This window comes from Mya arenaria, chromosome 5 (genome assembly GCF_026914265.1).
Source record: "Mya arenaria isolate MELC-2E11 chromosome 5, ASM2691426v1".
Taxonomy (NCBI): Eukaryota; Metazoa; Mollusca; class Bivalvia; order Myida; family Myidae; genus Mya; species Mya arenaria.
Genome location: NC_069126.1, coordinates 6904441 through 6928560, shown reverse-complemented (window position 1 = coordinate 6928560; position 24120 = coordinate 6904441). Strand labels below are relative to the sequence as shown.

At 35.0% G+C, this 24120-nt stretch overlaps 1 protein-coding gene across 1 annotated transcript; it reads right to left on the bottom strand.

Annotated features, from left to right (window-relative positions):
* Window positions 1–465: 465 nt before the first annotated feature.
* LOC128234526 (glycerol kinase-like) lies at window positions 466–23957 on the bottom strand. The gene is made up of 18 exons (XM_052948787.1): window positions 23842–23957; window positions 22366–22439; window positions 21056–21162; window positions 20568–20645; window positions 18877–18956; window positions 18277–18414; window positions 17871–17980; window positions 16815–16917; window positions 15490–15557; window positions 14527–14569; window positions 13619–13699; window positions 12786–12864; window positions 11961–12057; window positions 11737–11821; window positions 10845–10965; window positions 10447–10541; window positions 9913–10023; window positions 466–4127 (listed from the first exon to the last, which is right to left on the bottom strand). Exons 1-17 carry the CDS (start codon window positions 23941–23943, stop codon window positions 9913–9915), a joined length of 1572 nt encoding a protein of 523 aa, XP_052804747.1. The 5' UTR covers window positions 23944–23957; the 3' UTR covers window positions 466–4127.
* Window positions 23958–24120: the final 163 nt, after the last annotated feature.

Genomic DNA, 24120 nt, shown 5'->3' with positions numbered 1-24120 from the left:
CACTTCCAATGCGCGTTACAAAACGACGCCTGCGTCTATACGTCTTGGTGTGGAGATTCAACAATCAGTCAGGGAAGAGTGCTTGGCTGGTAGATGTAACAAAACTTGGAGATAGTCGTGTTACAAATATTCTGTAACCAGTGAAGAGCGATGGGCGTGTGCATTTTTGTTCATCAGCGTGACACTGCACATCCTGGTATATGGGTGCTTGGTATTATAGACGCGCATAACCAAGCCCTTGCGGGGAACAAGGCGGGCGAAGAGCCAGCCAACAAAGTCAATCAGAACAATTACCAAGCAACCTAGCAGTAGATGTCCACACCTTTGTCAGTTTGAATAAACTGTTTAGTTTTTATATGCAGTTTAAGGCATTGAGCATGTACATTAAGTGTAGGTTCAACTGCCCACTTTAATTGGAAAAAAGATGTACAAAGGTTTCAGAGACAGCAGTAATATATATAAATATAATATATTTATTAGCGTAATGTTATACATATGATACAAATATAAGTAAAAGTAAAAATGATTATGCCTGGCAGAGATGGATGAAAACATCGTAGCAGAATATAACTATATATCAACAATTGCATAAACATATACACTTACACTGTAATAATGTAACTTGTTCACGTTATAAAAATACAAAACAACGTTATTTTCAATATTTCAATCTGAGCATCGTATTCACATTTTGACGTATTAACAAAACTCATTGACACTCTTATTCAAAATCAATACATACACATGTATAACAAACTTAAATTTTGAGTGGTATATCTTTAACTACTTACTAAATAATGCATTTATGGACACTATTACTGATAACAAAATTGTATCCGTGTATTTGAAAGCTGAAAACGCAAATATATTACATGCAAATGATTGGTTAGTGCTAAAATATTTACTGTGATCTACTATAGTCTCATAAGGTAGAAATACCATGTTTTTTGCATAGTTCTTTCAAATTAAACTCGGTATCCCTCACAAAAACCATTGTTTTGGACATTTATCCGTCCTTTTTAGTATATCAAAACAATTCTATTAATTATGGTCAATCGTATTTGGAAGTAAGAGTGCATCTTTAATAAACTCTTCAAAAACAAAGCAATTGTCGTTGCAAAAATACTAGTAAATTAAATTTTCCTAATTTTAAAGATGCACTCTTACTCCCAAATAAGATTTACAACAATTATTAATATTGTTTCAATATATTCCCCCCAAAAATGTATAAATGCCGAAAACAATGGTTTTTATGAAGGATACCGAATTTAATTTAAAAGAAATGAGCATAAAACACGGTATGTCTACCTTATTGGCCTATAGTAGACCACAGTTATTCTTTTAGCAATCACCAATCATTTATTTTTTTGCGGTTTCTGCTATTAAATACACGGTTATAATCTTGTTTTCAGTAATTGATATTTTCCATAAATTCATTATTAAGTAAGAAATTTATCAGTCAAAATCGATTTTGTTATACGTGTGTATGCATTGATTTTAAGGCTGCACTCTCACAAATTGAACGATTTGACAACTTTTTTGTCTTTGAACGAGCCAATTTTTGTGAAAATCCATGGAAACCAGTGATACAAGAAAAATTAGATTGCAGATTTTTATACTTCAAAATTTGATGTTTAATGCATTTTCTTAAACCGTTAGTAACGGTTTAAGCCATAAAACATCAATATTCGAACGGAAATATGAAAATCTACGATCTGATTTTTGTCAGCAATCTTATATCATTAGTTTGCAGATATTTACGCAAAAAATTGCCCTTTCCATGACAAAAAAATAAAAAAAGTTGTAAAAATGATATATCTGTGAAAGTGCAGCTTTAAGAGCAAGCCTTACGATATCGTTATAAATGTTTAAAAAACAAACAAATACAATATGTTTGCGCAAGGTTAACAAGTTATATCTAAAGACAATTGATTAGCAAACTCTGACTAGATATGATATGCATTTAACATATAAACTACAATACATAGAAATATACACTGATACAAAATAAAGTTGTAATACTATTGAAGGAACATTCTAAACTTAATGAAGTCATCACGCAACAGGGTAACGACACTTTAACAAAAACAAATTATGGCAATTTTTAATGTTGGCACACTGAATAAATCCATCAAAGAAGATTTCGCCTTGAGTTTAAGAAATTATAAAATTATCTTAGTTTGTTACATTCGGAACTCCTCGGCCATTTTTTTCAAAAACAACCTCGGATATATGCAGGTATATCAGTTGAAGTAGTTCATAAAATTTTGAATTATATCATTAATTAAATGTAGTGTGTTAGAGTTGTATTTATTGATCTAAGTTTAAATTGATTGCCATTGAATTGTATTATTGCAAATATAATTAAATATCCCAAGAGTTAAGTCACAAAGTTTAACTGCTAAATAAAATCACTACGCGATCTACTTGCAGCGGACTTAAACGTACCTCTTTTTTAGTATGTAAACCGTCCAAATACATCCGAGGTTGTTTTTAAAAAAAATGGCCGAGGAGTTCCGAATGAGTTTGTTAAAGAAACTTTGTGCTTACGGGGAAACATGGTGAATCTGGTAGTTTAACGTTATTTCTCAACATATTTGGTCACATTATATACATTTTAATACTTCTTTTTTCATATATTGTATAACCTGTTCATCAGCTATGCGTATGTTTCTATATATTATTCCATATATTACGAAGACGATGAACCTGGCTGGTAAAAGTCTTCATAAACTATATGTTCTGTTCTCTTAAGTTCGTTAACAGTTTGACATGGTCACCAGACGTTGTTTAGATACCATCATGTTGAAAAGAGAGACAGCAAAATGGAAGGATAGTACACAACTTTCTTATTAAACAGACATGAGAAAGACATTCAGATATAGTTAATGTATTTACAGTATTTCTGAATTTATACAAATATGAAACCACTGGTCCAGATATATCAATAAAAGTTGACATCATATCATGTTTAAGCAAAATTATGAAATTGTTATCTTTAGCAGTTAAACAGGCAAAAAAAATCACAAACTTTCCCTTTTAGACCACTAACAGTTATATCGGCAGTGCTAGAATATAATAGTCTACATGACTCGGGTTGAATTTTAAACGAAGTCCCATAAACGTCTATGATTCGGTGCTTAAACCATTTTTATACAAACGTCAATTCATTGTATTTGCCTTACTCATTTAATGAAACTAACTCCCGGGCAGTTTAACTTTCGTGCCAAAATACTGCATGACTACACAAAGGGCGAGGCTAGTGGGTGAAATAAGTGCGAACACTAAATAGGTTATAGTTCATTTTGAGGATATACAGAAAAAGGTGCGAGCTTTCTTGTCCAGCCGCCTCGCTGCGTTAGTTCCATTTTCTGAAGATGATCAAAATGAACTCCAACATATATTTGAGCTGGGACGGACGTCTTGGCACATCTCGATGTAAATTTTATAATTAACATATATAATTAAACTACTACACATGTACAAAAGTAAAATAATATAAAAACATATTCCATTTTTGTGCTTATAAAATTCACACACAAATCTAGATTACTGGTAAACCATATAGTACAATCAAATTACTAGCCTGTATATAATATGCAACGCAAAATATCTACAAGAAGTATGCTTCCAATCACATAACAATATAAAAGCAAACATGACTCAAAAATCTAGCTCAAATGGATTTTAAAAGAACAAAAATACATCGAATAGAATTTCTTAGCACCTTATGTTCATTCCGCACACCAGAGTGATGATGCTATGCGTACAACATCATTTATCATTATCGAACCTCTGATGAATGAGAATGCTCATGTTTTATTTTAATAAAATGGAAAACAATGTGACTTATTTCATTTCACTTAACTTTCTGACTAACATTCACAACCATTATAAAAATAAACAATTCATGTTTAACAATGCAAAAAGTGTAAAAAAAAATCCAAAATAAATCATTTTATCACTTATCCATTAATTTAATCTAAATGTCCCTGCATGAATTATTTTAAGAACCTTGATACTAATCCCTGATTTTAAATTAAAACGACATATATATCACACTATTTGTTCCCATTCATCTTGTAAACAGTTACGGACAACATCAGTCCCCGATTGTGACATCCACACTGAAATAGAAACAGGAAATTGTTTTCGTATAAACACTACAATAGAAAACGATATTCACCAGAAAAAAAACGTGATTTATTACAACTGCGTGCGTAACAGGACGTGACGTCATTTTCGTTACACGCTATGTTGAAAAAGAAAATGAGCGACCGTAAACAATGTCAGCGACGTTATTTTCAAAGCATAGCGTTTTGGGACGTTATGAATATAAATATGATGAAAAACGATCTTTAGGGAATGCTTTTACTGATTTTGACCAATGAAAAGGGTAGACATAGATTAAGCATATAATAATTATAATCATAACAAATAAATAAACGGTTTCCCATTGGTTCAGAGTACGAACGGCAACGCAAAGTATATTTCGTCTTCACTTGTGCGCAGGTTTGTTATTTTTTCTCTATAAAATATTACTTCTACATATTAAGGCACGGATTCTTCATTGTATTTCTGGCTTCTGACTATTTTTTTTCAAGAGTGGTTTCTAAAAGCGCACGCCGTTTTAATTATTGAAATGTACATTTTCCGGTACAGACTTGCATTCCATTGTATCAATGGAAGTTATAATGTCTCCCAAATGCATGGGGGACATTTTGTTTTCCCCTGTTCGCCAGACCGTCCGAACGTCACATTTCGTTTCCGCTTAAAATTATAACTAGTACGCCTGGACGCAGGAACAACATACTTAGTACGAAGGTTGGTCATGACCAGTAAATGAAAAACGCTTTGGTTTCTGCTCAATAACTAAAGAACGCTAGCAACCAGGAGCTTCAAACTTGGTATGCCAGTTGCTCATGACAAGTAGATGCCCCCTATAGATTTGAGATCATTTGATCAAAAGTCAAGATCGCGGTGACCTTCAGGTGAAAAAAATGTTGATAATGACCTTTAGCTTAAAAGTTGTTTCCATTCAATATCTATATAACGCTTGGACCCTGGAGCTTCATTCTCTTGGTATTCCAGTTGGTCATGACAAGTAGATGACAGCTATTGGTCAATAGGTCAAAGGTCAACGTCGTGTTGACCTAAGGTGAAAAACGGTTTCCGCTCAGTAACGACGACCAATAGAATAAAGGTCAAGGTCGCGGTGAAACAATAATTTCCGCTTAATAACTTTATAACGCTTGGGCACTAGTGATTTTGAGGTCAGTAGGTCAAGGTAACTGTGAACTACAAGTGAACAACGATTTGTTGGTCACCAGTCCGTAGGTCAAACTTCGTTTCCGACCATTTACTATAGAACGCCTGGACCCAGGAACTTCATACTTGGATCAAGGAACTTCATACTTAGTATGCAGGTTGGTCAGATCCGGTAGATGGCCCCTTTTCATTTTGAGATCCGTTGGAGGTTGCGCTGACCTTCAGGTCAAGTCATGGTGACATTCAGGTTAAAAACGATATCTTGGCGGGGAATTTAAGCTGATAAATGGTTTCCGTTCAATTACAAAAAACGCTTGCACCAAGGAATTTTATACTTGGTATGCCAGTTTGGCATGACACGTAGATGACCACTATTGATTGTGAGATCAGTTTATCAAGGGTTAAGGTGGTGGTGACCTTGAGGTGAAAAAGCGATTTCCGATCAATAACAAAGAACAGAAGGTCAAAGGTAAAGGTCGCGGTGACTATGAGGTGAACAACGTCTGTTAGTCAACAGTCCCTACGCCACACTTCGTTACCGCTTAATAAGTATAAAACGCTTCGATCGAGGAACTTCATACTCGGACCAACTTCATATTTGGTATGCAGGTTTCTCATGACTAGTTGATGACCCCTTTTGATTTTGAAATCAGTAGGTCAAAGGTAAAGATCGCGGTGACCTTGAGGTGAAAAGAACGGTTTCCGCTCAATAACTGACGATTCTTTGGGTCCAAGAACGCTTGTACCCAGTAATTTCATACATGGAATGTCAGTTTGTCATGACTAGTAGATAACCCCTAATGATTTAGAGATCAGCAGGCCATAGGTCAAGCTCGCGGTGACATTGAGGTGAAAATGCAATAGTTTCTGGGGTTTAGACAGTTTCCGCTTAATAACTGACGATCCTTTGGGTCCAGGAACTTCATAAAACAAAACTGTACTTCTTACATCCATTTATTACATTAATTCGTAATATTTATAATATCACTGATCTTCTGAATTAGATGTTGTTTACTGAATACGGGTGAATAGGCCAAACTTAGTATAAATTTCATGTCATTCTTTGATTACCTTTTAGCTACGACAACACAATGGTAAGAGACCCGATTTTTAAAAAAAACAAGAACACAACAACAAACAACAATCTCTAGTTTTAACTTGGTTTCTTTTATTTGACACATGTTTTATAGCTTTACATTATAATATATAGTACCTAGAATGAGAGGACTCATTTAGGAGACAAGTCTGTGTTGTTCAAAACCAAACTAAAAATAAAATTCCTAGAGAATTAACTTTCGGTTTCGATTTGGAGATCTATTTTTACTTATGCAATATTTATTTCACATTTTATTAAATCAAAACAAATAGTAAAGCAATGGTTGACTGAATAGCAATGAAAAATGATATTAATAGTCAACAGATGTAAGCAATATTGATCTAGTGAATGCATAAAACACTCGTGCAAACATTCGTTATTTGACCCTCTTGCATAAGACACGTGTGCCATGAGTGATAGTAAAAAGTGTGAAAATTAACCCGCTTTCTGATTGTCATTTGATTGTATATCGTTTTGAAGCTCCTCTAAATTCCACATACGAAACATGATATATAACTTGTAAAAATAAAAGTAAAAAAAAATCAAACTCAAACGTTTGAGAACATATAAAATAAACGTTTCGTAAACCAAATTTTTCCTCACTGCTCTAACATTTGCTCGAGAAAATCTACTACTAGTATTATCCTCATTGGCCGATATACTATTTCCACTGATCAACTACTGTAGTTTTATCACAACAATGCCATTTTGTTCTCCTCCCACGATAAGCCTGCCTGTGTTGGTGCTGTACCAGACTGCCTGTGGCCTGTTGATGCCATCGCCCTTCCTGATCAGTGTGGCCAGCTTCTTCCTGCCTTCCTGGTCAATCTGCAACACGGTTTGGGACCCTAGTGAACTCACAAACACATGTCCACTCTCGCTCACATGTACCCTGACTGGACAATCAATGGTAGGGTCCTGGAGCGTGGCCAGAACGTTGCCCGTGCTGTCTATGGTGATAACCTTGTTTTGACTGGAGTACGGAATGTAGATTTTTCTGCCGTCTGTGCTCAATGCAAAGTTGTTTACCGTCCATTCATCGGTCATATCTTCATAAATCTTTTTCACCAATTGACCGGCTGTGGTGTAGATAAACAGAGCATGGAACGAGCCCAAATACAGCTGGCCAACATGGTGACTGATGGAAATAAATTCATTGTCAACCGCAAACTTTCTGGTTATCTTTATTGTGTCAGCTGACACAGAAAGGAAGTGGACCTCAGATCCGAAACAATTATCAATTACAGCCACTTCGTAGCCTGAGATGGCGCAGATGTCCTTTGAATAGGCAGGGAGATCACAGTGGGTTGTAATCTTGTGCTGGCTATCTAACACCTTTGCCTTGCAATTACTGTTGTCAACCAGAACAATTTCTCCACCTGGAAGTTCTGTCATACCAACAATATTACAATTCTTTTTGTCTGTTGGTAACTTCATTGTAAAGGTTGCTTTTTCTTTTACCTTGAAATCTTTGTTTTTAGAGGGTGCAGGTTACATGTAACCAGGGCATGTCCCTGCACCACCCACCTGGCAACATTCTTACGGTCCAACACAACATGGCGTTGGTGCATTTTGGCATGGAATGTCAGACACTTGTCACAGAAATATTGTGAGCAGTCCCCACAAAAATACTTTGCCTCGATGTTGAGATTGTCATCTTTACACACAGAGCAGGAAAAGTCATGTATCTCATCAGAGGCATTTAACACAGAATCTGATAACGATATCCTATGTTTTGAAGCCATTTTGATGTATTTAGAATTTTAGACGATGTCCATGTATTTCACTTTATTTTTTATATTTTCTTTGAGATCTTTTAATCATTTGAATGAATCTCTATGCCTGAAAGATCTTAAGTTATTATTATCTTACAAGTCTTTCAGGTTTTTTCAATACTCAGGGAGGATAGGCATTTTGCATGCCAAGTAGTGGATTCATGGCCAAAAGTGTTGTGTACGAAATTGGCCTAATTTCAAAATATACGGTGCACCCATAATCTATGGATGCAACCGTTAAGTTTATTCATTCATATACGGTGCGGCCTTAAGTTAAAGTTGCAACTATATGTTTTTAAAGTTGCACCCACTGTACAGATGTTTATAAGTGCAAACATATATTAAGGGTGCCCCCATAAAATATGGTTGAACCCTGAAGTTTTTTTAGGGAATTATGGATACATCCACATCTATTTTAGGAAACTATGGGTGCACCTATGTATTTTGGATACATTCTGGACTTGTGGACCCTTTCGTACACCATACAAAATACTATGGTATACACTTGCCAGTGAGTATTGGAACATTGATCTATGGTCACAAGCACATATCACAGGCACCTGCTACAGTTTCTACTGGTTGGAGAAAAAATAATGGATTTTAGTATACACTGCTTACCTATTTTGTAATCAATTACTTATCTTAGATTTGACCTTTACACGACATTGAACTATAAAACAATGCTCAATTTTAAAAATTGTCTTTGTCATTTCATCTGTTTGTTAAATCTCAGAAACTGGCACTCAATCAATTTGTGACAATTGATTAAACCTGAACTGAATTTGTCATTTAGACATTTAAGACTAATGCTGTTTCACATACTGTAGAATGAGCGGTTTTTGGCTACGAAATTGTATGTGGTAAAACAGTTTTGGATGAACAGCTAAAGAAGACTAGAGCTATTATTGGATGTGATTAATACCCCCACCACAGCACTTACTGGTGATGATGTAATTCCTGGGTGCAATCGTTCTGTAGCTATTGAGCGGGAACTGTTTTTCACATTAAACTCCACGGCCTTGGCCTTCGATGTACTATATAGGGGTCATCTTCTAGACCGTTGACCTCCTGATCTAAAACTCAATAGGGGCCATCTACTAGTCATAGCTAACTGGCATACAAAGTATTAAGTTCCTGGGTCCAAACATTCTATATTTAAGGATCGCAAACTTTTTTTCAGCTTATAGTCACCGAGACCATGACCGTTGACCTACTGACCTAAAAACCCATACGGGTCAACTACAGGTCATGACCAACTGGCATGACATGTATTATATTCCTGGGTGCAGGCGTTCTGAAGTTATTGAGCGGAAACCATTTTTTCAGCTTAAGGACACCACTAACATAGTGTTTTTTTTCACCAGAAAGTCATCACGACCTTGACCTTTGATCCACTGATCACAAAATCAATAGGGGTCATCAACTAGTCATGACCAATTATTAAGTTCCTATACCCAAAGGATCTTAAGTTATTGAGTGGAAACCGTTTTTTAACTCGAGGTCACAAGAACCTTGACTTTCGAACCACTGATATCCTTATCAATAGGAGTCATCTACTGGTCATGACCTACCTGCATACCAAGTATGAGTTCCTGGGTCCATGCGTTTTACAGTTATTGAGCGGAATCGTGACAAACGGATGGACTGACTGTTGGACAGGGTAAAGACAATATGGCAAACAACAACACCACCATACAAGATTCAAGAATCTTTAGTAATTGTTGTTAACCAGAAGTTACAGTTCTTGTTTATCTAAAACACTAGTTTACCTACCTAGGCTTGAGGGGCCCAGTGCATGGATCGTTTGACCGCTTCTTTCCACCTGGCAAACCTTTGGTCTCTCTCTCCCACATCAATCTGGCTCCTGAACGTGTCCGTCTCTCCCTAGTGGTATAATTAAAGCTGATATTTCCAATATGGTCGACTTAAAATGGTTGTGTTTTGGCAATTTATGTAGTTAATTATCTTTTCATATACAGTACTCCTTAAAGAAACAAAATATACTAACCTATAATTAAGTCATCAAAATATTTTTTCATAAATAAGGAAAAACAGAGTGGAAAACCTAGACAAAATAATTATGCCCATCAAAAGTTTGATAAGTTTGTGATATTTGAGCAATTTAAAGTCGATAACTCTGAAGTGACTGCGGTGAAATCGCTCGTTATCAAACTTGGTTAGATATTCTACCCTATACTCATATTGTTCAGGTTTGGTGATGACTGGGCAAAAGCTCATTAAGTTAGAAAACGGACACCTTAATGGATGCTGCACATCCGTCTGTCCGCAAATCAATATCAACTTTACCTGTTTTTCCTTATCTTCAATCTCCCAGATTTTGAGGGCATGGCCAGCTGCCATAGCTGCTCCCAGGGCAGTGGTCTCTGACATTGCTGGGCGCACTGATAAGATTTAAACAACAATTCTAACTTTGTGTCTTACAAATAAATTGTTTTAATGCATGCAACAGTTTATGAGTTTAAACTGGGAGGACATGTATGATGTATTTATTCGCCCAAGTTTTTATATTAAAAATTAAAATTGAGTAACAGTACTAAAATACTTTAACCTTGATAAGATCAAGGGAAAATTATATGATAGGACATAACCTTGTAACATTCAAAACTATGAAAGGGACACATGTGTTACATGCAATTTTCTTTCTCATAAATGGTATCAAACAATATAACACAGATGTGACATACCAACATCAATTCCCATAAGATCAGCCTGCAGCTGCATGAGAAGGCCATTTGCCGTCATTCCCCCATCGACCTGGATAGACTTCAATGGAATACCACTGTCCTCATTCATAGCCTCCAGCAACTGTGAAACACAAATAATAATGTTTGAACATACATATGGCAACTGTGGAACTTAAATATTTTAAATGTGGAACATACACATGGCGATCAGGAAACAGGAAGCATGGAAACTGTGGGACAATATGAAATATAACTATATTTTATCTAGAGCTATCACAGAATGTGATAAATACCCTGCACATCAAAGTGTCATGAGGCCAAATAATATAAAAAATCTTACATTGAATGAAAAAGATATAATCCGGGCACATCATCATCAGTAAGGCTTATATACTAAAACATAAGATTAGAAAGTTGCTTTGGCCTTGACCTTGAAGGTAGGGACACTGGTCTTAAGCTCACACGTTCTTATACTATGGTTGTCACTTCTGCCAAATAATTTGAAAATCTGACATTGTATGTTAAAGATATGGAAAAGACACTAATTATTTTCAGTAAGGCTTATATAGCGAAACAGTTCAAAAGGTTGCCGTGACCTTGACCTCAAAGGTAACGACATTAGTCATGTGGGCACACGTCCTCATACTATGGTGGTCACTTCCGCCAAATAAATTAAAAATCTGTCATTGTTTGACAAAGATATAGATCTGACAATAACGGGACGGACAGACGGACGTGGTGACGCACGTCATTCCTATATAGCCCCCACTTCACTGTGTGAAGCGGTGGTATAATTCAAACCAATATATTTATGTACAGGGTAAATTTACTCGGGATCAAATGCACAAACAAAAGTATCATTAAGCAATACAGTACTTCCATTCCAACATACCTCCCTGGTTTGAAAACAAACGGCCTCTAACGCTGCTCTAGCAATGTGCTCCTTGGTAGTAAACTGCGACAGACCACAGATGATCCTGAAATCATAAAATAAAATTTTCATTTCGGTACTGTTTAGAGAAGTTCCAAGAGGAATTCTGTACCTAAACCACACACCATGTGTGTATATGTTGTATTTTCATCACAACATTAAAAACAGTTAGGAAATATAATTACCCTCTAGCATCATCTTGCCAGTACGGACAAAATAGGCCCGAGAATGCAGGTACAAAGTAGCAACCATGTGTACTGTCAACCTCCTTAGCCAGAGTTTCTAAAGGGTAAAGAATATACAAATGCATCACTGTATATTACAGGCCGACTGTTTAGGACATTGTTAAAGTTTACAAAGTTGTTCTTGTCATTATTTCAAATCTTTACTGCTGTGACCGTTCAATTGGTAATTGTGATTTAAACTGGGAAACCATTATAAGCTTTTTTTAAAAGGGAAACACAGATGAGAGGGCAACATGATTGCTGTTTAATTAAACCATGTAAAGTGATGTATTATCGGTCTCCTACCAGCTCGCATTGACAAGTCTAGGATTGTTTTGAGAAAATACTGTATTTATTTTGCTGATTTTTGGGCCACCTGGTGTCTAGTCTCTTTAAACTGTATTTATTTCATTCAATTACATGAACACATTGTCAACAAACTTATGTGTAAAAGTATAAAACGGTGCTGTTAATCAAGTAATTGATATAAACAAATATCTGAACAATCAGCCCTGTGTTGCATTAGTCATTGAATACAATATGCAGCATCTCATCTTTTGAAAATTAAGTATGAATTGTCAAACCATACCAAATCTTGCATCTGAAGTCTCACAATTAATTGTCTATGTAGAGTAATTTCATATTAATTGATATCGAGGAATGTAGTACCAATGTCGGAATGGAATGTCTAACATTGTTTCTTCTGTTCTCAAATTAAAAATGATATTCATACAGAAAAACAAATTAAAAATTGAGTTCCAATAAGTTACTGTCACCATAACTTACCACTTTCCTCCGAGGAAGAGATGATTCCAAGGTTATCCCTAAGCCATCGGATACATGCACCAGCAATTGCAACTGCCCCCTGAAAAATATCATAAACATGATTATCTAAACTGTACGCTACTCCCAATGTTTTGTACCAAACTTTCTTTTCTTCCTTCTTCGTCTCTTGGTTATCTCCATTCTTAATCTTAATCTTTGCTCAGCAAATCTCCCAGTCTAAATACGATGCCTTGTGTTAGTATTTTCATAATTATATATCTTTAACATTAAATATTTATAGGTACATATATAATCTTCTAAAATGTGCATTCTACCGCTTATAAGTGTAGGTAAAACTATTTAGAGAAGAACATTATAAGGTCAGCTATCCATATAATAAATAGCGATTTCGGAATTATTGATGATTCTTTAAATTAAACAAAGAGGAAATAAAATCATGACCAAAAAGTAAATTTGGAATAGCGATTATTTTAGAAAAATGGTGTTTGGATGTATATAAATATATACTCGTATATATTACGGCAACTGGGGAGATAAAACATAAAGCTTATTAAAGTTTGAACATCAGAATCCATATTCATACAGCCCCTTAGTGAAAATTTTCAAATTTCTAACAAAGAATATTAAATTTTTATACACTCTCTATTTTTTTTATCAAATTTATTCATAATATTTGGTTCAATTTTTGCTTATTTTTGCATATTTGGTGTTAAAACGTAGTTTTCCTTCAATTTAACTAAGAAAAAAAGCATTTCTTCACTAAGCTGAACATTTTCACTAAGATGTTTTATGAACACAGCCCTAGATATCTTCACTCATGACATTTTCCATACCTCTAGTGCATACACAGCAGGTGTGTCTGGACCAAGTTTGTACCCCACTGTTGTCAACAAACCATTCTTGGATTGGACCAACTGAAAAACACAAGCACTATGTTAAATATTCATACAGAACGGGCCAGAGGACTGCCTTCCTGCCAGGCGCCCGACATATAGGAGATCAGCAGTTAAGATGTTCATCAATCAAGGTGTCTTGTAAGTCCAGGCCCTTAATTGAGAGGGGTGACACAATAATAAACAAACACTTAAGTTTTATGTTAAGATACCTTGTGGTCCAAACCTATTGTTGAGTGGTCTTGTAGTTGGAATATGTTCATGTTCAAGTCTTAGCTAGTGTTTAGCTAAAGAATATTTAAGGATTGATTTTGCATGGCTTACACAGCAAATCACATTTAGTGCGCTAGCATGCAAGTATGCCCTTCAGCATTCATACAACACAAACATATAAAATGATTCAATTAATCCTTTAATTTACATTTTAAATAATTATTCATATTTTTTTTAAATCTTGTGCAGCTCACAGTGAATATATTGTATTTTTTTGAGAATGGTTGGTTATTTACCATATACATTTGTATAAATGAACAACGATAATTGTAAAATCGTATATGATTGATCAAATGATGTTTCGCTTATGAAATCATAGGGCAATGTTAAAAATACACAAAGATGTCCTAACCCCATGCATTCTTTACAACATGAATGTCAAGTTTTCTCTCAACACAAAAGACTAGGCATATGTTAATATTGTCAATTAAATCAAATTGTGCATATGGAGATGGGTTTAATTCTTCAGGATAAATAACAGTTCAAACATATTATGTCATGCTTCAGACAACATTATTGTATGATGTATGTTGGTTTTTGAGAGAAAAAAGTAAGATAACTTGATGATCAATCACCTTTTCTCCTGTGTTTGTCAGCAGAAAGCAGCCTGTCCCATAACTGAAATAAATTACAAATAAATAAGTTATGGGGTTAGTAGGTGACCTGATATGGGATATACAGGACAGAGAAAAGAATATTGGTCTGAGGTATGGTTTCCTGCCCCCTGTATACCCCATATCAGGAAAATTATACTACATGTACTTTCAATTGTCTTTGAAGTTTTATTTTTCAGCGTTGTAGTTCAAATAACGCAGATGATTTTTGCAAAATAACGAGTGTAAAAATAAATATTGAATATTTTAGAAGTGCACTGACCAAATATTTTTACGCAATATGAAAAGTATCAATCCTTAAAATGGTCTTACTTATAAACATGTCAATCATGTTTCTTATAAAATTAAGGTCTTTACTTTTATTTAAAATATCAAGCTTTTTCGTATGCAATTAATGTATGTCACTTAATCAGTGGTATGCTTTTTTTACTCCATAAAAGGGGCTATTAATAGATTTTCCCTTTTTTTAAAGTCTCTATAAATTATCTGCAGTTTTTAAAAACGCCGGCTTCAGCTTCAACAGCTAAACATTTCATCTCCATAATACTGTTGTTCACACTGAGTTCCCATAAAAAGGGCTATGTCCCTTGCCTCAACTAGGCCCAAGCTTGACAAAAAGTAAAACCAACCAAAGAAAAACTATGACATGTATCTCAGATAACTCCTTATTCCCCAAGAAAAACTATGTTGAATATTATATTTCCCTCATTCTCCTAGTACCTTTCAGATTCAGATCTCCATTCCCCACTCAATGAAAATTTATGACAAATATCTGCCCGATCAACCCCCCCCCCCCCCCCTCATCTCCAAGACAAAGATTAAATATTCATATTCCCCTTTTCCTACCTCCTGTCCAAAGAAGAACTATGATGAGAATCCTTCGGAACCCTCCCTCCCAAAGCTAAAGAAAATCCACAATCTTACGTATTTTTTGCCTGTCCGGGCTGGAAACACTGCTGTCCAACTAGGGCGGCCTGCTGGTCTCCAAGTATCTGTTGACAAAGTGGGTTGCACAGATTATATTATCATATGGCTCAGTTATCTGCCTTCTATTGACCCCCCCCCCCCCCACCCTGAGTTGGTCAGTGTTATGTTTTCTTGTGGTCAAAATTTGTGTCTTGGATGGTTTTACAACAGCCAGTTGCTTTTTATTCAACTGGGACAGTTTTAAAGTGAAAAGCCAGGTAAGTGTCTTTAAGGAGAATATATATACGAAAAACACTTGTGGTATCACGCCATATAGCACTACTTATGATGGATGAAAGAACAGCCAATAACAATAACAATTACTTTTCCATTTTTCTCAGTTGATAAAAGGAGCAAAATATCTTAGCATGGGACTAGTCGAAATAGTTCAACAATACTAATGCTAAACTGCATTTTCTCTGAACAGCCAAATATCAGTGTAAAAAGTGTTTCCAGAGGTATGGCAACAATTTCAAGACATTTAATAAAAAGTTGACAATTGGAGTCTTGTGCCAAAAAACTAGAATCAGTATGTTGTTAGATAATTATAATAAAAAATCATTTTCTATATCAGTTCAAAGCCATACCACTTTAGAACACACAAGGTGAGAGTTTTTAATTGTTATTATAGGTTTCCACTGCTCACATAACCTTTCTGGTCTTTATTTTGAGCATAACAGGAGCACATATCTTGGCTTGTCCAACAAGAGCTGTCACAGAGACAGCGCGCTCATTTATTCCACCGCTTTTCAGTGTATGGATTGAAAAGTTTTGGCAAAACATGCATAGATCACTGTTAGATTAGATTTCAATGCAATACATGATGTGCTGAGATATTTACATAAATTGAATTGGAAAATATTTGAGGTGGTACGCAAACTTTAACGTAAATTCTAAGTCCAAAAAGGGGCATAATTCTGTCAAAATGCTTGATAGAGTTACATCCTCCTTTGTACAAGTTGGGGGCATGATGGTGAACAAGTGTGCGAAGTTTCAAAGCCAGATGTCAATGGCCTTTGAAAATATTTGAGGTGGTACGCAAACTTTAACGTAAATTCTAAGTAGAGAAAGGGGCATAATTTTGTCAAAATGCTTGATAGAGTTATCTCCTTCTGTGTACAGGTTGGGGGCATGATGGTGAACAAGTGTGCAATGGACTTTAAAATTATTTGAGGTGGTACGCAAACTTAAACATAAGTTGTTACGCCGACACTCGGGTGCCTAGGATAGCTCTCCTTATTCTTCGAATAGTCGAGCTAAAAAACCAAACACGGATACTTTACCCCAGCAATCGGGCATCCCTTCAAAGGCCCACTGACAAGGCTACCATACACTTCAGACGAGCTTCGGATTTCTGGTAGAACACTCTCATCCACTCCGAAGAACCTAAAAAAAGATTGAACAACAAATGTTCAAAAGAAGTATTGTACAACTCATATATACAAACACCACATATAATTCATCAACAGACGGAAAATAAGGTCTGTAAGTTGGGTTAAGCTTTTAAAGCCCCATTCTTGGCTGTGCTCAGTTTATTTGTTGATATCAGGATAAAAATAATTTTGCATTAGGCTTCTTGAACCCTTCTTATTAATCTTCTGTCCGATAGCCTAATAGCCAATGAAAAATACAATGGTTTCTTCAATACTGGAGCTTATTGGGCATTCAAAGATATGTCCAATAAATGAAGTAAAAGAAAAAAAGAAAAAGGGATGCTCAAACTTTTTATGAAGTTTGTTTATAGTCTATGAGCGTAAAACAAGATTAGTGAAAATCTTTGATTTTCATATTAACTCACAATAATTCTCGTACACCACAGCAAAGATGTTATGTGTACAACAGAGATTTATCATTGTCAAATCTCATGTATGACAATGCTAACAGTAAACATATTTTTTAATAAATTTGTGGACTGTGACATAAATGACCATTGCTTTTTGCCTAGATGTATAAGACCATTGAAAGCTCCTTGGCCATTTTCCATTGAAAACAACCTCAGATGTATGCCGGTACATCAGTCAAAGTAATTTGTTATTTTTTAAATAATAGTACACATTAATTGCAGTGTTCAGTTCTAAAATGTATTTTGTATAAATTAGTTAAAACTGATTTCCAGTGGAGTGTATTATTACATAAATTAAAGAAATAATTAAAACACCCAAGAGTAAAGGCATAACGTTTAACTACTAAATTGAAATACTATGCAAACTACTTGCAGAGTAGTTTAATGTAAAGATTTCTGCCATTGTAAACCGTCCATATATATCCGAGGTTGTTTTGATGGAAAATGGCCGAGGGTCTCCGAATGATAGAAAACATAACTATCAGACGATACCTACTTGCATAGGTCCTTGTCCCACTGAAGGGAGTTGATGTTCATCAGCATTGTGCGACTTGCATTTGTCACATCTGTGATATGTTTACCCCCATCCGTACCACCAGTTAGATTCTATAAAAAAAAAAACCTATGATTTTATCTATTGACCTAATATTTTGTCAAATGTGGCCCAGTTTTGAATTTGTGTAAGAGGAAACATTCTTATTAAGTTTCATGGAAATTGGACCAATATGTCTCTAGTGTGTTCCAAAGATTGTTCTAAGATTTGACCTAGTGACCTAGTTTTTGACCACATGTGACCCACTTTTATAGGAGATAAGATCTATGAGCTGGGTGAACAAAAAAAACAAAACATTCTTCCATTTTTATACATGTATAAAACAACTCAAGATGACGTTTACTCTTACCCAAATCAACCAAGCGTCCACGGTTCCAAACAGGCACCTGCCATCTTCCACTGCCGCGGCAACCTCTGGCACATTGTCTAGCAACCAGCGCAGCTTCAACGCACTGAAGTAGGTCGTGATTGGGAGACCACACTGGAGCTAAAATACAAATTGCTGTGTGATTTTACACTTTATTTGAAAAACCATATGCACATGTATGAACCTAGAAAGCCATGAAAAACAACAGTATTAAAAGGTACTGATGTTCTTTGTCTTTGTCTTTGTCTAACATTAAATCTGAGCATATCATTCCTGAGAGATGTAAACCATAACCAAGAGTACGCTCATCCCTTACTTATTTTTCAGTTGATAAAGGGTCATTACAAAAATAATTCAAAGCCAGATACATGTATCTAACTGTACATGTACATCTTGTCTCTGTAAACATGTGTACCAAGTTTCAATATGAAAATCTTAAACCTATTTTTAGAAAGAGCCAATATTTAAGTTTAGCATGCATATACAACACTGCCATTCTGCCAACAAAGAAGCCAAAAAGCAACAACATGCAATCTTAAATAGTCAAAATTTCCAACAAAGTATGATCTTAATCATATATACCCTGAGATCATCTTTACTCTTGTTAGGTGTCTGACCAATCATCTGCTTGACTGTGGAGGCTGTTCGCATGTCAAGCCACACTGTAAAATTATAAAAATGTGTAGCTTGTACAATGTATTCACCAAATAGAGAATGGCACAATCAGGGCCAGCATTCATAAAACATCTTAAGTCATTTCTTAACTTAAGCCGATTTCCTACATTTCATAGTCAAATTTAAAGAGATGTACAAGTGATTATGTTAACATAAAAAAATGTTTATTACATTAAATGAATGAAAATAATAAGATGTTATTGAGTAACTAAATCATATGATGACCACTAGTATCCTTTACTTGACTTAACTTAGGAAATGACTTTAGACGTTTTATGAAAACCTGCCCAGATAAACATTAATTTCAAAAAAGAAGAAAGATAACGTTGGCGAAATTCCATATATGTGATTGTTTTGCAAATAATATAACATATCTTAAGTATACACAAATGTATCCCAAACAATGTAACTTATAAAAATGATTAAGACTTAAGAAGAAAAGGAAAAAAAATTGTTGGGTAACAAATTTTAAGAACATGCTATTTATGTATGTGTTTTGATATACATGTGTTTTTCAAGATGTTGGTGATGACTGATGAAAATGTGTTTCTTAAAATCTTTAAACAGTGACTTATAGAATGTTTTAATCAATCCAAACACAAGTTAAACTAACCAATTAACCCTTAGGCTGCTGATGGCGATTTTAAAGGCTTTGCAAACAGCTCGGAACCAGACCAGACGCCGAGTAACTCGGCGCCTGGTCAGGTTCCAAGCTGTTTGCCACTCAGTCAATATATCCCCAAAGTTTTAAGTAAATTGAAAGAAATTTAGAATAAACCAGACAACATTTTTGAGCTGACGACAATTTATCCAGCATGCAAAGGGTTAACCAATTATATATACCATCTTTTATTGAACATTAATAGTTAAAGGGAAGTAATCAATTATCCTGTGTAATATATATAATAAATATACTATGCTTGTAAAGATGCTTTCCTGGCTGAGAGACACAACGGTACCGCTTCTCATTTATTTATGTTACCTGTTGTCTTTAATTACCAATTAATCAATTGACTTGTCTTGACTTGACTTGTAGCGGATGACAACAAACTGGACTTAAATTTCTCTCATTTTTTAAAGAAGAAATCATTTACTCAATCTTCTAAAATAATAAAGGTAAGATATAAATTTTAGATAGTGACATATGATGAAAAAATACAAAGGTAACATAAGCAGACTTAGCTCTGAACAGTTGTCATAGCAATGATTTAAACATTAGCATTCCTAAGTGATAACCAATACTAATCATAGATAAAGCTATGAGTAAGGAGCGAAACACTGGGGCCATGATTAGAAACAGTCTCAGGTACGAGGTCAGACTCAAGTGGCAAAACTGCAAATCTTGATTTTACTGCAACTTCCTTTCAAGTTGAGTGTTGAAGATAAAATTTGCTGGGTTTTATTACTACCAGCATTTGAAATTGTACAATTACACATTTACTTTTGTAGAACAAATGGAATCCAGATGATTCTTTTACTTTAATAAAAGTGCTTCTCAGTCTAGACTTGGACATGAGCCTGTTCATAATCATTGCCCCTGGGCCATAGTATAATATGCTACTACACAGACAAGACAATAATTGATCTCGTTCTATTACCAATGGCGTTGTAGAGTGGTTTTCCAGTCACTTTGTCCCATACCAATGTGGTCTCTCTCTGGTTTGTTATTCCCACACCTGAAATGACATTGTTTTTTAAATCTTACAATTACAAAAAGTGGTTGAAATAAGACCTAGCTCCCTTTGGTTTACAACAAAAGATAATGAGTAAATTAGAAACCCTCCCTGTAGCTGAAGAGTAACGGAGATGATATGGAAAGTGGCCTTTGAACCCGAATTCTGAATTGGACTAAGTGAAGTAATATTCGATTGGCCATAACATGTCCCTCTCAATGTTCACTCAATGTGGCGAACATGTGTGTCAAGTTACATTGAAATTCATTAAGCAAAAGAGTTTACAAGAAAAGGAAACTGACAGAATATAAATATTCATTAACATAAAAAAAATTCTTTCTTCGTGATAGTGCAGTGTTGATAAATATAATTTTTTCATTTGAAGCAAAAGAAACGCAGATTATTGCACATACATTTGATTCTGTCTGGGCTGATATCGAGAGCCTTTAGTTTGTTCATAGCTTCAGAGATGCAGGTCTGGACGGAGCCCAGGATCTCAATAGGATCTTCCTCACACCAGCTGAAGAAAACAGAGAAAGAATAGACCTATAAATGTCCAAAAACATCACATAAGTATTTATTTAACAGACGACGGTTGTGAAACAAACAACATAATATTAAATATAATATCCCTTGTTGGTATGATAGTTAGTGACAGTAAGGTCTCATGCTGTTTGGGAAAAATGGAGCAACTTGAACAACCCACCTGTCCAGCTTGCTGACAATCAACCAAATCAGGTGAGCCCTGGCAGGGAATTTAAACCCAAGATGCCTTTGGATAATTGAATGTGCTTTCCACAGCGGCAACTGGACAACCATACTAGATCATGGCGTTCAAGTATTTATTAGGTTAGTTGGAAAGACCTCATAAGCAAATTTGTTATCAACTGCTTTGAAAATGAGTTGGTCAAAGTTCAAAACTTGCTGATTTACATGTAAAATAAAGATTACAAATGTAACCTTATCTTTTCCTTAAAGTAGCATAATCCGGCAGTGGTTCAATAAGCAAGCCTGCAAGCACTGCTCTGGTAAAATGCCATTTGGGACAAAAAAAATGGTTTGGTAAGGGTTTTATCCTTTTCAAAAACAGGTAGAGTAGGGATGCATTTTTTTTTATTAAGCTAACCAGCTTTATGTTAGACATTATTGTCATCATTAGGAAAATGGCATCACAGTAATCTTCTGTATTAAACTTTGAAGGTTTTTAAACTATTTTCTAATCACCAACTCAAAAAAAACATATATTTTTTTTACCAACAGACTATAAAAAAGGGGCGGCGCAGGTACTAATTTAAGAAGTCAGGCATGTTTTTAGATGACTAGGAGCAATTCCATACAGGCCATGTAGTTCTGCACTGATGATAATCTCTCTTATATGCATGCATACATGCAGTTACAAAATATCTCCTTAGTTTCAACATATTTATTCAGTCTGAATGGATCTGAAGACACGACTTTTTAAATGCTTATATAATTTATTTAAAAAAAATTCTCTCCATGCAACAGACCCCTGATTCATAACTCCAAATACTGTAATGGTCCATTGAACCACATGTTACCTGATAGGTCCCGCCTCACGTGACGTGTGAGGCTGGGTAGTTGCTAGTTTACTGTTATGCTTAGATTAGACATGTTCACTTATAACATTTTGTTCTCTATACTGTCCCTGTAGGATTAAATATTACATTTACAAATACATTAATCTATTACTAAATCATCTTACCCTTCATTTGGATACTTTTGTTCAATCTCTTGTTGGTGAAATGTGATTAGCTTTCCATCCTTTGCAGAGAAGATCTGAAAAAAAATCAGAAAGATATTCTTGTATTTGAGAGATAAAGATATTGTAGCAAGCTAATATAAACTTTTTTTGGCATAATTTCTTAGTGAGGCCTTTGATTTATATCCTTGTTTTAGATTGTTTGGATTCAACCATGTTTGTTTGGGCATGTACTATAGTGCATTAGTTAATTCAACTGTGCACCAGATGATCAATTTGCAAGAAAAAAAGAAAATTGTCGAAAAACTGTCATAAACTTGGTATTAATGTGTACAATGCATTGAAACTTACAAACTGAAGTACCACATAGTTTACAATTTATTTAAGTTTAGCAGTTATTTCATATTTTTCCATTAAAAAAGATTACTGGGTATGTCTACCTAGTAGAATTCATTCCTTATGTGTGATTGGCTAGTCGGTGTTATCACGTGATATTACCAAGTTAGGTGTATAGCTTAATTTTGTTACTCGTTTGGAGGAAGCCTTCGTAGCTCAGTGGATACGACGCTGGACTGCAATTTTGGCGACACAGGTTCGAACCCGGTCTCTGGCACAATTTTTTTTTTACATTTTGGTACTTTTTTTTACAATTATGATATCAAAGCGTAACACATTCTATTAAATAATTGTCATGAGATTTGTTACAGAAAAAAACTTTTTTGGTGCCAATCTGGTGTACAGTCCCTTTAAGACTGTTTGATTGGAATAATGGAAATTTCTTACTAAATCCTAAAATCATCTCACAGACATGAGGTTCAGGCACATAGGAGAAGCCCCAATGTCAATTTGCTTCCTACATGCCTGAGGTTAAAGACCCCCATCCCTGATAAATAAGCTTCAGAAGTTTTTATTGAAAACTCTGAGACACAAGAGAGTGCTGTGTGTTATGCAGGAACTCTAATTTTTGCTAATTTGTGTTAAACAGAAAATAAGCTCAAAATATGATTGTAATAAATGTTATAATTTAATAAGATTATATCTACGCATTATTCTGGTAGAAGTTGGAGGGGTGTAAAATACTCAAAACAGTCTGTTATAAAAGTTCATTTGAGCTGATATTTTCTGTATTTGTCCTGCCAACTTAAAATAAATATTATCTTATGTTATCTCAAGCTGTCAAAACTCAAGGCCAAGGGGGTGGATGGTGAAAGCGGTAGGCACATCTTGAAAACATTAAGCCACAATAATGAGGATATTTTGACACTTGTTATATATCCCTGGCTATATTCTACCAATAACAAATATTGTCAAAAGACTCTATGACGTCCGTTTAGGTAGACTCCCTAAAATATTTTATCCGGATACAGCATATCCGAATATATGCACTGGTTAGCAATAAAATTTCATAAGGAATGTGATTTGCACGGTGAAATATTAATGAGAAATAACTTTAAATAAGATAGAAAGGCAAATAAATACCAGAAATCGTGAACTGCTTGTTCCTTGATCAACAGCTCCAACTAAATGTGTTGTTGACATTTTGCGTCCGTTTGCAACTGTCTGTAAAAACCCACACCGCATAGATATGGCTGCTATCTTGGAGATACTCTTCAGCAAGTTGACCTTAAAAATATTGATTTCACAACTCTTAAATCATATCATCATTAAAGGGTGAAAAGCCCCTCATTTTTTTGAAAACGTCAAAACAAGAACTGTCACGGTAAGAGAAGAATGCCCCCGGAATGCAATCCAGTTTAA

Bases quoted from the DNA above. Each gene is read 5' to 3' on its own strand.
- LOC128234526 (XM_052948787.1), bottom strand. From the start codon at position 23,943: ATGCGGTGTGGGTTTTTACAGACAGTTGCAAACGGACGCAAAATGTCA. The intron at 13,700-14,526 runs GTGATTGATCAT...TGTGTTTTTCAG, and splicing joins TGACAAACACAGGAGAAAAG to TTGGTCCAATCCAAGAATGG. The intron at 12,865-13,618 runs GTATGGAAAATG...GATATTTTTCAG, and splicing joins CTGCTGTGTATGCACTAGAG to GGGGCAGTTGCAATTGCTGG.